General features: G+C 41.2%; 1 protein-coding gene across 1 annotated transcript; it reads right to left on the bottom strand.

The window, feature by feature from the left end:
* Positions 1-1,478: 1,478 nt before the first annotated feature.
* On the bottom strand, positions 1,479-11,691 carry alkbh8 (alkB homolog 8, tRNA methyltransferase). The gene is made up of 12 exons (XM_056441694.1): positions 11,554-11,691; positions 10,440-10,573; positions 8,242-8,342; positions 7,447-7,578; positions 7,156-7,251; positions 6,834-6,938; positions 6,122-6,192; positions 5,506-5,612; positions 5,261-5,418; positions 4,294-4,580; positions 3,067-3,216; positions 1,479-2,154 (listed from the first exon to the last, which is right to left on the bottom strand). Exons 1-12 carry the CDS (start codon positions 11,689-11,691, stop codon positions 1,549-1,551), a joined length of 2,085 nt encoding a protein of 694 aa, XP_056297669.1. The 3' UTR covers positions 1,479-1,548.
* Positions 11,692-12,306: the final 615 nt, after the last annotated feature.

Below are 12,306 nucleotides of genomic sequence, written 5' to 3'. Positions count from 1 at the left end.
GACCTATAAATGACCTCCATCACAGGCGGCTTCGCCGTGATCAATAAACCACGGAAGGATCAATAAAGGACACCAAAGCGTCTCTGGAGGAGGATCGAGGAGCCGCCGACCGATAACCTGCCACAGAGAAGTCCAAACACAACTACACAACTACACAACCATCGATGCTCAATCATCCAACAACTCATCGCGTCTTCACGGCCGTCTGGTCAGAACTTGTGATTCAGTGTGAACGTCCCGAGTGAAAACGACACCAGATCTAAACTGAAACACAGTATTTAATATCGGTTAACACTAAATCCACAGAGCTTTTTATTTATCTGCCTATCTTACATTTACAAGGACTGATGAGAAACCGATGAAGTACTGCACGGTAACTTCATAAATCAATGTACGAATACGTCGCTCGGACACTAATCTGATCACCATGAGCTTTTAAAAAGAAACGCACGTAAACTACTGGTCAGAAGTTTTCCATCACGCCCATTTATCACAGTTTTTATTTAAATGGTTCAAAGGTCAGCGGCAAACTGCCAGAGGTGAAACTAAAAAGAGTTTAGGTGACCAAAACCTGAAAAACTAGAATGGGCACTCGGTAGAGCGCATACCTTCGCATATCACAAGATTGGGCATTGAATTATGAACATGTTGCCATTAGTTGCATGATAATTGGATAGAAATTGACCGTGCTATGGTAAAAAGAAGATTTTGACCTTTTCATGACCTTGACTTTGACTCGATCGATCCCAAAATCTAATCAAATGGTCCCCGGATAATAACCAATCATCCCACCAAATTTCATGCGATTCGGTTTAATACTTTTTGAGTTATGCGAGTAACACGCATACAAATAAATAAATAAATAAATATACGGCGATCAAAACATAACCTTCTGCATTTTCAATGCGAAGGTAATAAACGTATCAGAATTCTACTAAAAGGCTTTTTTCAGGGAACAAGTGATGGTTCCCGACTTGTTCTGGAAGTAAATGAAACCTCGAGAGTTGATGCCAACACTTCCTCCAGGCGTCTCAACTGAAGCAGTGAGGGAGCAGACTGTGTCACGACAGCCTGAAGCTTTATGTGGACAGTGTTGGTACTGCAGGAAGTCGTATATATCGCTCTTATAATGGCAAGAAAAAGGCAAAAAACAAAGGAAGACAGACCATAATAACCCTTAGAAGTGTAACTTCAGGTCTTTCCTGGAGAGGAATGGAGGTGTTCTAATACTTTTGAACGGTAATGTATAAATTTGGCCTCTTGAATGGGAACAAATCCTAGCTGGGTTCCAGCTCAGTGGACTCAAAGGAATAAAAGACGATGAGTGGCCGTGGCGCTGAATGGAAGAGCCTCTTGGTACCTTTGGGTTCTGGATGTTCACACCCTCACAGAACTCCTCCGGGGTCCATTTCTGGAGGATTGTTCTGGGGGCCGTGCGAGTGTCGAACCTTTCTGGGAAAGACGTAAGAAGCGAAGCGTCGGGTAAAAATCTGTATTTATTATATTTGTCTATTCACTTTAAATTGTACAAGTGAAGGATCCTTGCGGTCAGTCCTTCACGAGAACCACACACCAGTTGCCCTGGTCGTGGTAGCCGCTCTGCACCCGGACGCCGGCCTCCTGGCCACACAGCCTCTCTAGCTCCCCCTGCTGGAACACGTGGTAATAGCGGTGAAAAACGGGCGCGGGGCCGAGAGCCGCGCCGGGGGTCCGAGCGGTGGAATCAGCTGATCTGGGATCAGGGTTCAAGTCCCGTGTGGGAGTGGAGCTGCAGGCGTCCCCCGAAGTCTTTGTGTGTTTCCCTTTCCTTTTATCCTTCTTCCCACCGTCTCTCACTTCCTCCTCCGCTGGCTTCTTCCCTTCTTTCAGGTGCCAGGGCACCAGCAGGTCCTGGCTGTGGAACGCCGTTCGGTTGGTGTGCACGCCGAGTTTACCGGCGGCGTCCTCCCGGGTACTTGATGTCCCGGGAGGTTCCCGGTGGTCTGCGGCCGGTTCCGTGTCCTCGGCGGGGGAACCGCGGTTCTCCGGAGGCTCTCGGAGGTACTTGGACCGCTGCCGGTTGAACTCCTGTTCGAAAGCCCAGACGTAGATCAGGGCTCGACCGCCCGGCTTCAGGAGCCGCAGCAGCTCCCTCACCGCGGCCAGACGACGCTCCTACACACACACACACACGCACACGCACACACACACACACACACACATAAAGTGCATTAATTGGCTAAGATGTGTCTCACAGCATGTGGTCGCCGGGCAGATTAGTCGAATAAAGAAGTTTGAGTACCGATGTAAAGGAAGTGTCTTTGAGTAAAGGAAGTGTCTGAGTAAAGGAAGTGTCTGTGAGTAAAGGAAGTGTCTGTGAGTAAAGGAAGTGTCTTTGAGTAAAGGAAGTGTCTGTGAGTAAAGGAAGTGTCTTTGAGTAAAGGAAGTGTCTGTGAGTAAAGGAAGTGTCTTTGAGTAAAGGAAGTGTCTGTGAGTAAAGGAAGTGTCTGTGAGTAAAGGAAGTGTCTGTGAGTAAAGAAAGTGTCTGTGAGTAGAGGAAGTGTCTGTGAGTAGAGGAAGTGTCTGTGAGTAGAGGAAGTGTCTGTGAGTAGAGGAAGTGTCTGTGAGTAAAGGAAGTGTCTGTGAGTAAAGGAAGTGTCTGTGAGTAGAGGAAGTGTCTGTGAGTAAAGGAAGTGTCTGTGAGTAGAGGAAGTGTCTGTGAGTAAAGGAAGTGTCTGTGAGTAGAGGAAGTGTCTGTGAGTAAAGGAAGTGTCTGTGAGTAAAGGAAGTGTCTGTGAGTAGAGGAAGTGTCTGTGAGTAAAGGAAGTGTCTGTGAGTAGAGGAAGTGTCTGTGAGTAAAGGAAGTGTCTGTGAGTAGAGGAAGTGTCTGTGAGTAGAGGAAGTGTCTGTGAGTAAAGGAAGTGTCTGTGAGTAGAGGAAGTGTCTGTGAGTAAAGGAAGTGTCTGTGAGTAGAGGAAGTGTCTGTGAGTAAGGAAAGTGTCTGTGAGTAAAGGAAGTGTCTGTGAGTAAAGGAAGTGTCTGTGAGTAAAGGAAGTGTCTGTGAGTGCCGATGTGATGAAGCGTTACCCTGGTGGAGAAGTGGTGTATGACGGCGATGGAGATGACGGCGTCGCAGGACGACGTTCTCATCGGGACGGCGAGGGCATCGGACACAAACACCTGGAAGCCTCTCTGAGCACAGATGTGGACGAGAGCGCCGCTGCGGTCACAGCCGACCTGAGGACACACACACGCACACACACACACACACACACACACACACACACACAGACACACACACGCGCACACACACACACACACACTGTCTCAGGGCGCAATTCAATCAAGCTTTTCCTCCTCCCAAAAGAGACGAGGGGAATACTACGAGCCATTTAACCCACAGGTCGAGCTCTTTCATTTCAAATGGAACCGGCGAGATGAATAGAGAGAGAGAGAGAGAGAGAGAGAGAACAGGGGAAGTAAGTAAAGAGGGTGGTGTGTGTGTGTGTGTGAGACAACCTCAGTGAGGACTCATCACAGTGAGTCGGGATAAGCTGCTTACATGCACCTCCAACATGGAATAGCCCAGTGTGCGTACATAGACAGAAAATGTAGGATATCGCCATGGAAACAGAGATAACACAACAACGAGACGACGACCGACTGAACCAGAACAACACAACACTCGATCCCCCAGGTGGATTAGTTTGGCTTAGCTCATTTTAAATGAGACATGTTAAAACTTCAGACTACGTAGACGTATATATATTCTTTTTTCTCTCAAATATATATATATCTAGATATATATATGTATATAAATAAATACATAAATATAAATAAATACAAAATATATTTATATATCTATAAAATAAATCTATATTTATATACATAAAAATATACATATAAATATATAATATATATATAAAATATATATATTATATATATATACAATATATATATATATTTAGAATCTATATATATACTACATATATCTAAAATATATATAAACATATATAAAATATATATAAATGTATATATTTTTTTAATTATATATATCGATATAAATATATATATTTATATTAATATATATATATAAATACATATAAATATATATATGTGCAGCTTTTCAAACCACTGATCGGTCTCCGTGAAGTAGCAGCGAGGAGTTCTTACTAATTTTTTTTACGCCTCCTCTGCTGACTACGGGGAAACGCCTGCAGTTAGGACGCGATTCTATTGTGTGGAATCTTACAGCGTTGATGATCCAAGATGAATGGAAGAGGACATTATGGTAAAAACATGGCCGACACTCACTGCCAGCAGCTCCGGGTTGACGCCCAGGTATTTCCCGTTGCCGCAGCCCACGTCGGCCAGCACGCTGCCGGCCGGGAGCGCCGACAGGAAGTGGCAGACGCGCGGCCAGGGGGAGTGGCGAGTGCCGCTGAAGTCCGAGGCGATGGCGTCGTACACCCGGTGCACGTACTCCTGCTCCAGGAGGGCGGCGTCGGCATGGCAACTGGGCAGCGAGGGAGGAGACGGCGGCGACGGTGATGAAGAGGGAGGAGGAGGAGCTCCCTGGCTGTCGCAGGCGGAGGGGAAGGCTGGAGGGAGAGAGAGAGGGGGGGTGGAGAGAGAGAGAGAGAAGGATAGGGAGAGAGACAGAGGGAGGGAGAGGAGGAGAGAGAGAGAGAGCGAAAAAGAGAGAAGCGGGGGAAGGATAGCGACAGAAAGGGAGAAAGAGGGAGAGGGAGGGAGAGAGAGATAATGATAGAGAGATGGACGGAGAGGGGGGGAGAAGGAGCGAGAGAGAGGGAGAAGGATAGGGAAAGAAAGAGAGGGAGAAAGAGACAGGGAGAAAGACAGAGGGAGGGAGAGGAGGAGAGAGCGAAACAGCGAAAAAGAGAGAAGCGGGGGAAGGATAGGGAGAAAGAGGGAGAGGGAGGGAGAGAGATAATGATAGAGAGATGGACGGAGAGGGGGGGAGAAGGAGCGAGAGAGAGGGAGAAGGATAGGGAAAGAAAGAGAGGGAGAAAGAGAGAGAAGCAGAGGGAGAGATGGAGAAAGAGAGAGAGGGAGAGGTACAGAGAGGGAGAGAGAAAGAGAGAGGGGGAAAGAGAGAGAGACCATATTTCATACTTTAATGGTGGGAATAAAAAAAAAAAAACTTTTAAAAAACTTCTAAATCTCTCAAACGAAGGCGGTCACATCGTCTTCAGTTCTCGAACACACTGTGTGTGTGTGTGTGTGAGTGTGTGAGTGTGTGTGTGTGGTAGACTCTCACCGCAGCAGCAGGGTTCCCGTCTGATCGAGCGGAAGGTGAAGGAGGTTCGCGTTCCCCTCTCGCTCAGAGTGAGATTGCCGGCGATGCGTTCAGGCGCCGTAGGGGACGGGGATCGAGGGTCGCACGCCGGCACCGTGTCGAACCTCCGAGGAGTAATCCTGAGACCAGACGGTGCACTTTAAGATTAAAAACAATAATGTGGAGTCAGTGATATTTAAATAAACAGGCGGTTCGGTGCCGCTCACCCGTGAGTCCACAGGTACCGGCTCTCCCCCGTCATCACCAGGAGGCTGCGGGCCGGCAACACCACGGCAACCAGCCGGCGGTCGGGATGACGGAACTCCATCACTGTCTGCGCACACGCACACACACACACACACACACACACACACACACACACACACACACACACACACACACACACACACACACACACACACACACACACACACACACACACACACACACACACACACACAAAATGAATGTAACTGATAGAAGAAACATGGGGAGGAGCTACATGAGAACTCTAAGCAGTGACATCATCTGTGAGATGTGGGAGGAGCTACATGTGACAATCATCTGTGAGATGTGGGAGGAGCTACATGTGACATCATCTGTAAGATGTGGGAGGAGCTACAAGCCTGATCTATCCATTCACACCCACTTTTTTCAATTTTTCATCAGTGTTTTATGCTGAAATATGAATACTTTTATCTTGAGTTATTGGTGGATGCACCTTGGGGGCCAACGGCTCTACAAGCTGATAGATGGTAAAGTTGGAGTTGAACTACCAACCCACAACCCACAGGGGGGGGGGGGGGGCCTTCTCTGGACACTGTTGGCTGACTGACTTCTCACCTTTGCTCCCAGGCTCAGCGACAGGATGGAGTCCTCAAAAGCAGAGTGAGTGTCCACATGAGGAGGGATGCCTGTGAGAATTAAACAATGTAGAATTGTTGATATTTATAGATTTAACAGGTTTCTGACATATTTGATGTTCGTGATGCATGGCACTCAAATAATGTCGACATTTAATGCAGAATTAATTACCAATCCATAAGTTGTATAAGGCTCTCACATGTTTGCCAGTAGTGTAAATATATTAAGAGATAACTGAATGAACCAGAAACTTTCCTGTCTCTTATTTGTGTATTCTGGTGGCTCTGCTGCCCCCTAGTGGTAGACATTGGTACAGCCCAAACGCGAGTGGTTTTAATAACCACAGGCAAGTCTACTTCCAGATTATACAAGTCTTTACGTGATGTCCTCTCCACATACAGCTGCAGCATCTTAAATATATGAACTAAAAACAATATTAATATATATAATATATACAATGTATATAATATAAGATTAATCATCCAGAGTCAGTTATTCCACCAAAATATTGATTCCTGAAGGTGGAAACATAGATTTTTTGGGTATGAACTATTTCATTATGTGCTTGGAATAATCTGTCATTGTTCTCCAAATGTGGTCACACAAGACATATTCACATAACCTCTGAAAAAATAGTTTTTTGATAATATACAGTCGAGTCATCATTGGAGACTTGACTGGACGAACCCACCTTGCCCAGACTCGTACTGGTTGACCGTCAGCTGGTCTGGCAGGACGTCGATGTGTTTATGCTTCACACAGCGCTCCAGCACAGGTAGACAGTCCTGAGGAATACCTGCACACACACGCACACGCACACACACACAGTTAAACTATCCAATCGGTAGAAGACGATCCACTTCTTGACACTGAAAAGTGTTTGAAGAGAAGAACTTTGTACTTAAATCAAAATGTCTCTTTAAATGTAGTCGAGGGACATATTGGCCGAACAGGGGGAAACAAACACTTAAGATTAAAATATTTAGATTGTAATCGTCTTAATGGACGCTCACCTGCAGCTAGCGGCCGGTCTTTGTCCACGTTGTTGTTGTCGTAGCGAAACTCAAAACCATAATGTTTGACTCTTCTGTGCTTTAGAGCTTTTTGAGCTAAAAGTGCATCAGGATGAAGTCGGAAACGGTTAAAACTCACATTCAAATACATGAAAATTATACATTATACTTGATTTATTAAAGCTCCAGGAGGTCAGGAGCTCTGTAATCGGGCTCCTGGGCGATCACGAGAAAGAAGCTCGACTTTAAGCCAGAACTTGATAAACAAACGCAGAGGACAAGCCCCCTCACCGGTGACATCATCATGAGGCGACGACCAGTCGACGGCGGCGAGCAGCAGAGCCTCCTCCTCCGGAGAAACAAAGTCCTCCACCAGGACCAACCCCTCAGGCAGAGGAACGGCCTCCTCCTCCTCACAGGTCACTACGCAAAGGAAGCACACGGCGAGGAGGATTCTGATTGGACGTTATATCCTGAGCATAAAGACTCCAACTTACTCCTAAAACATGTGTCAACAAAGCTTTAATTGACCGTTACCTTAAAACTGACGAACATGTTTTACCCTTGGGGTCAATTGGACTTAAACCTCCAGAAAGTGATAATTAAAATTATTTCCCACCTTTAAGTGTCAGGTACGTTGTGTTTGTTTGTTTATTGACTTCCTAAATATCCCTTAAATGGTTTAGAAGGCTGCCGCCACTCTGTTGTGTGTACCAATATGTTCACGGGAACCACGTGATATGAAGCAAAGAAATGGATGTCAATCATATATTATGAGACGTTAAACATAAAATGAGATTTACAATTATTATCCTGCTTTAAAAAAATATATTTTTGTGTTTCCTTATGGCCCCTCTTGACCAGATGCATGGTTAATTTTTAATTTAATTTGATTTATTTTAAGGTTTTATTATTATTATGCATTCTTACTTTTGAAGGTTGTATTTCTGTAAAAATACCTAAATAAAATATAAACATTGAATGGGGTGAAGTTGACCCCAGAGCTACAGGAGGGTCACATGACACTAGCAGACCTGACGGTGTGTTTTTATTGCGTCTCTGGCCTTTGATGTTAAGTTTAAATACCTGCGGTGACGTAGCTGAGGTAGAGGGTGACGCTGGTCGCTCCGCCCTGAAGCTTTCCCCCGTTCAGGTGGAGGTGGGCTTTCAGAGCGCTCTCCTCCGATCTGGACAGAAACACAACGGCCTGAGTTTCGGTTGAAAAAACTTCATGACGTCATTTTTGTTGGAGCTTTTTATTTGATATTCATGTTGTTATTTTTTAATATATTGATTTTGATTTTACAAATGAACAAGACAGGACTTTAAGGATGCAATACAAATGGAAAGGAGGAATAAAAGGGTAACATTTTAAAAACAGACCAAAAAATAGATACATAATTAGAAAAACATAGTTACTTTTAATTATTTTTATATATTTATTTTGATTTTACAAATCAACAAGACTAAGGATACAATACAAGGAGACATAAAACGGTAAAGAACAACAACAACCAAAAAATAGATTATTAAAAATAAATATTTAGCTATTTTTTATTTTATTTGTATACATATTTATTTTAATTTTAAATATTAACAAGACAGGACTTTAAGGATACAATACAAATGGAAAGGAGAAATAAAAGGGTAAAGAACAACAACAAAAAGACAAAAATAGATACAAAATAATTAGAAAAACATATATAGTTATTTTTATATATATTTATTTTGATTTTACAAATTAACAAGAATTAAAGGATACAATTCAAAAGGGAAAGGATAAATAAAAGGGTAAAGAACAACAAATAGATACAAAATTAGAAAAACATATTTAGCTATTTGTTATTTTTTATCAATTTCAATGATGCCTTCAGAATCCTGCTCAAGCTTCCGAGATGGACAAGTGCAAGTCAGATGTTTGTGAGCCGGAATGTTCACACTTTTCATGCTGTTTTGAGGAATTTTATGTATACATTTAAATGTCGACTAAATGTTTCGGAGAATGTAGTTATAAAAGCCTTGGCTGACCCAGCACTGAGTGATACCAGGTATTCGTCTTGTTTCTGGAAGCAATGGAACAAATGTTTGTATGTTTTTTAATCCCGAGTGATTTTTTTTGGCTGCGATGGCTGGACCGGTGTCCTCGTATTGTATATTGTTGTTGTATTTGTGTTTGTTGTTTTATGGACTCATGAGTCTGGAATAAAGATATATATACAGGACTGTCTCAGAAAATTAGAATATTGTGATGAAGTTCTTTATTTTCTGCAATGCAATTAAAAAAACAAAAATGTCATGCATTCTGGATTCATTACAAATCAACTGAAATATTGCAAGCCTTTTATTCTTTTAATATTGCTGATTATGGCTTACAGCTTAAGAAAACTCAAATATCCTATCTCTAAATATTAGAATATCATGAAAAAGTATACTAGTAGGGTATTAAACAAATCACTTGAATTGTCTAATTAACTCGAAACACCTGCAAGGGTTTCCTGAGCCTTGACAAACACTCAGCTGTTATAAATCTTTTTTTTTTACTTGGTCTGAGGAAATATTAAAATTTTATGAGATAGGATTTTAGAGTTTTCTTAAGCTGTAAGACATAATCAGCAATATTAAAAGAATAAAAGGCTTGCAATATTTCAGTTGATTTGTAATGAATCCAGAATGCATGACATTTTTGTTTTTTTAATTGCATTACAGAAAATAAAGAACTTTATCACAATATTCTAATTTTCTGAGACAGTCCTGTATATATATATATTTTGATTTTACAAATTAACAAGACAGCACTTTAAGGATACAATACAAAGGGAAAGGAGAAATAAAAGGGTAAAGAACAAAAAGACCAAAAAATAGATAAAAAATAATTAGAAAAACATATTAGTTATTTTATTGACAAATATTATTGTTTAACCATTCAGGTTGTTTGCGTATGATATATTAGAAGAGCTTTTTCTTGTGATAGTTTTTAGTTCAGTTTCATTCGTTAGTTTAAATATATTTAGTCTTCATTTGTTCACTAATTGGGTAACACTGGGCACCTGTGGTTATATGTAGGAGGAAGCAGGTACAGGACCAGCATGCACCTGGGTAGGCCTGTGGAGAGGAGGCAGCACTACGAGTTCTTTTGTTTTGTTTTTTATTTAAATAAAGGATCAGAAAAAAGGAATCCTGAATGGACAATTCTTAAACCACAAACCCTGTGATTTAAATTGTTTTTTGATTTATTGGACAAATGGCCACTTCAGTTCTCGTCGCGTCCTTGTGAGCACCTGTACCTGTAGGTGGCGAAAGCGTAGGGCTTGTGAGGGGGCATGATCAGCGCCTCCAGCTCGCCCATCTCCGTCAGCGCTGCACACAGCTGCTCTCGAGTGACGCCGTTCCCCAGGCCGCCGTTCGCCACCACCAAACTCTGCAGAAAAGACAGAAGTTCACTTTAGAGACAGTTTGAAAGATGGAATCCTAATTTTAAAAAAACCAGGCTAATCGCTGCGTTAAACGACGCCTCCAGAATCCGGAGCTTCTTCCTGATGAACAGTCAACGTGGATTATGTTTTAGATTTCTGTCTTTGTCTGCTTTTACGTCTCGTCTCAGTTTAGCGGGTGTTGTACTTTTTTAGAGCCTGAAAAAACTGTTGTTGTTTCCTAATATATAATATATATATATAAAATACATATATAACATACATATATATGTTATGTATATATACACAACATATATATATGTTATATATATATATAATAGATATATAACATATATATATGTTATATATATATAAATATATGTAAATATATATGTTATATATATATATAGCTACATCCAAACAGCCCAAATCACACGTAATGTTTCCCTTCTTATTTGCTCCATTTGAATTATTTGGAGATTTCTTCATTTGCTCTCTTCTCTTCTCTAATATGACTTAACGAGTTTCTTATCTCGGGCAGATTTGAGCTAAAATTCTAAAAAAATGTCACTTACAAACATATTGATAGCTGATTTAATGGTGTTAAACGAAGCTTTAACTTCTTACCTGTCGAGCTAAATATCGTTTTTATTGTTAGAGTTAACACCAACTGTTCAAACTGATCCAGACATGTGGATATGACAATATAACGAGTCAACAACCAAGTTTAAAATGCTATTATGTTTATTCTAAACGACCAAAATCAGAATATTAAAGCCAATATCAAGTAACATATGCACATTATCAAGTGGGTTACAAACGTGCACCGTTTCATTCAACTCACTTAAACTAAAAACAACTTATTAATTGTATTTACTGCGTTTAATAGCTGTAAATATAGCAATAAGAGAGGCTAACCGTTAGCTAGCTCTATCTTCGCTGCCACTTCCGGTCTATAAATATATATTTGTAATGATATAAATGTCACCTTGGTGGGCTGCGGCGCTGTGCTGATGCCTTCGTGTTTCAGCAAAGTGTGGCGGGCTCTTAACTGTTTACGGTGAACTTTTCTGTCCTCTTTGCTCCTCCTGACAGCGGCAGCGCTGTGCTGCACGCTGGCGTCCATGGTGCGGCGTTTGTATTTTGTCCGGGTGAAACAAGAACCACACGCGGAACGTTCCCGACGGCTCTCAGGAGCGCAGAGTGCGCAAGTAAGTAAATAAGTAAGTAAATTCGTAAATAAGTAAGTAAGTAAATAAATAAGTAATTGAGTAAATAAATAAGTAAATAAGTTTGTAAGTAAGTAAGTAAATAAGTAAGAAAGTAAATTAGTAAGTAAATAAATAATTAAGTAAGTAAAATAGTAAGTAAATATGGTAAGTAAATAAGTTTTTAAGTAAGTAAGTAAAGAAGTAAATTAGTAAATAAATACGTAAGTAAATTAGTAAGTAAATAAATAAGTAAGTAAATTACTAAGTAAATAAGTAAGTAAATAAGTATGTTAGTAAGTAAATAAGTCAAGTTTATTTATCTTTCACTTATCACAGACAAAGTGTCACAAAGTTCAGTTCAGTAGTTAATTAAAACTTTTAGTCACTAACAGCCAAAACATGTCAACAGTTAAAAGTAAAATACACTGTAAAAGATGGTGCAGTAAAATATATAAACAGAGAAGATAAAAAAGTAGTTCACAGAACACAAAAATCAACCAAATGCAGTGTAAACATGAATGTTTTGAGAT

Source organism: Pseudoliparis swirei, chromosome 20 (assembly GCF_029220125.1).
Source record: "Pseudoliparis swirei isolate HS2019 ecotype Mariana Trench chromosome 20, NWPU_hadal_v1, whole genome shotgun sequence".
NCBI lineage: Eukaryota > Metazoa > Chordata > Actinopteri > Perciformes > Liparidae > Pseudoliparis > Pseudoliparis swirei.
Note: the sequence above shows the minus strand (reverse complement) of the source record. Positions and strands in the feature narration are given on the sequence as shown.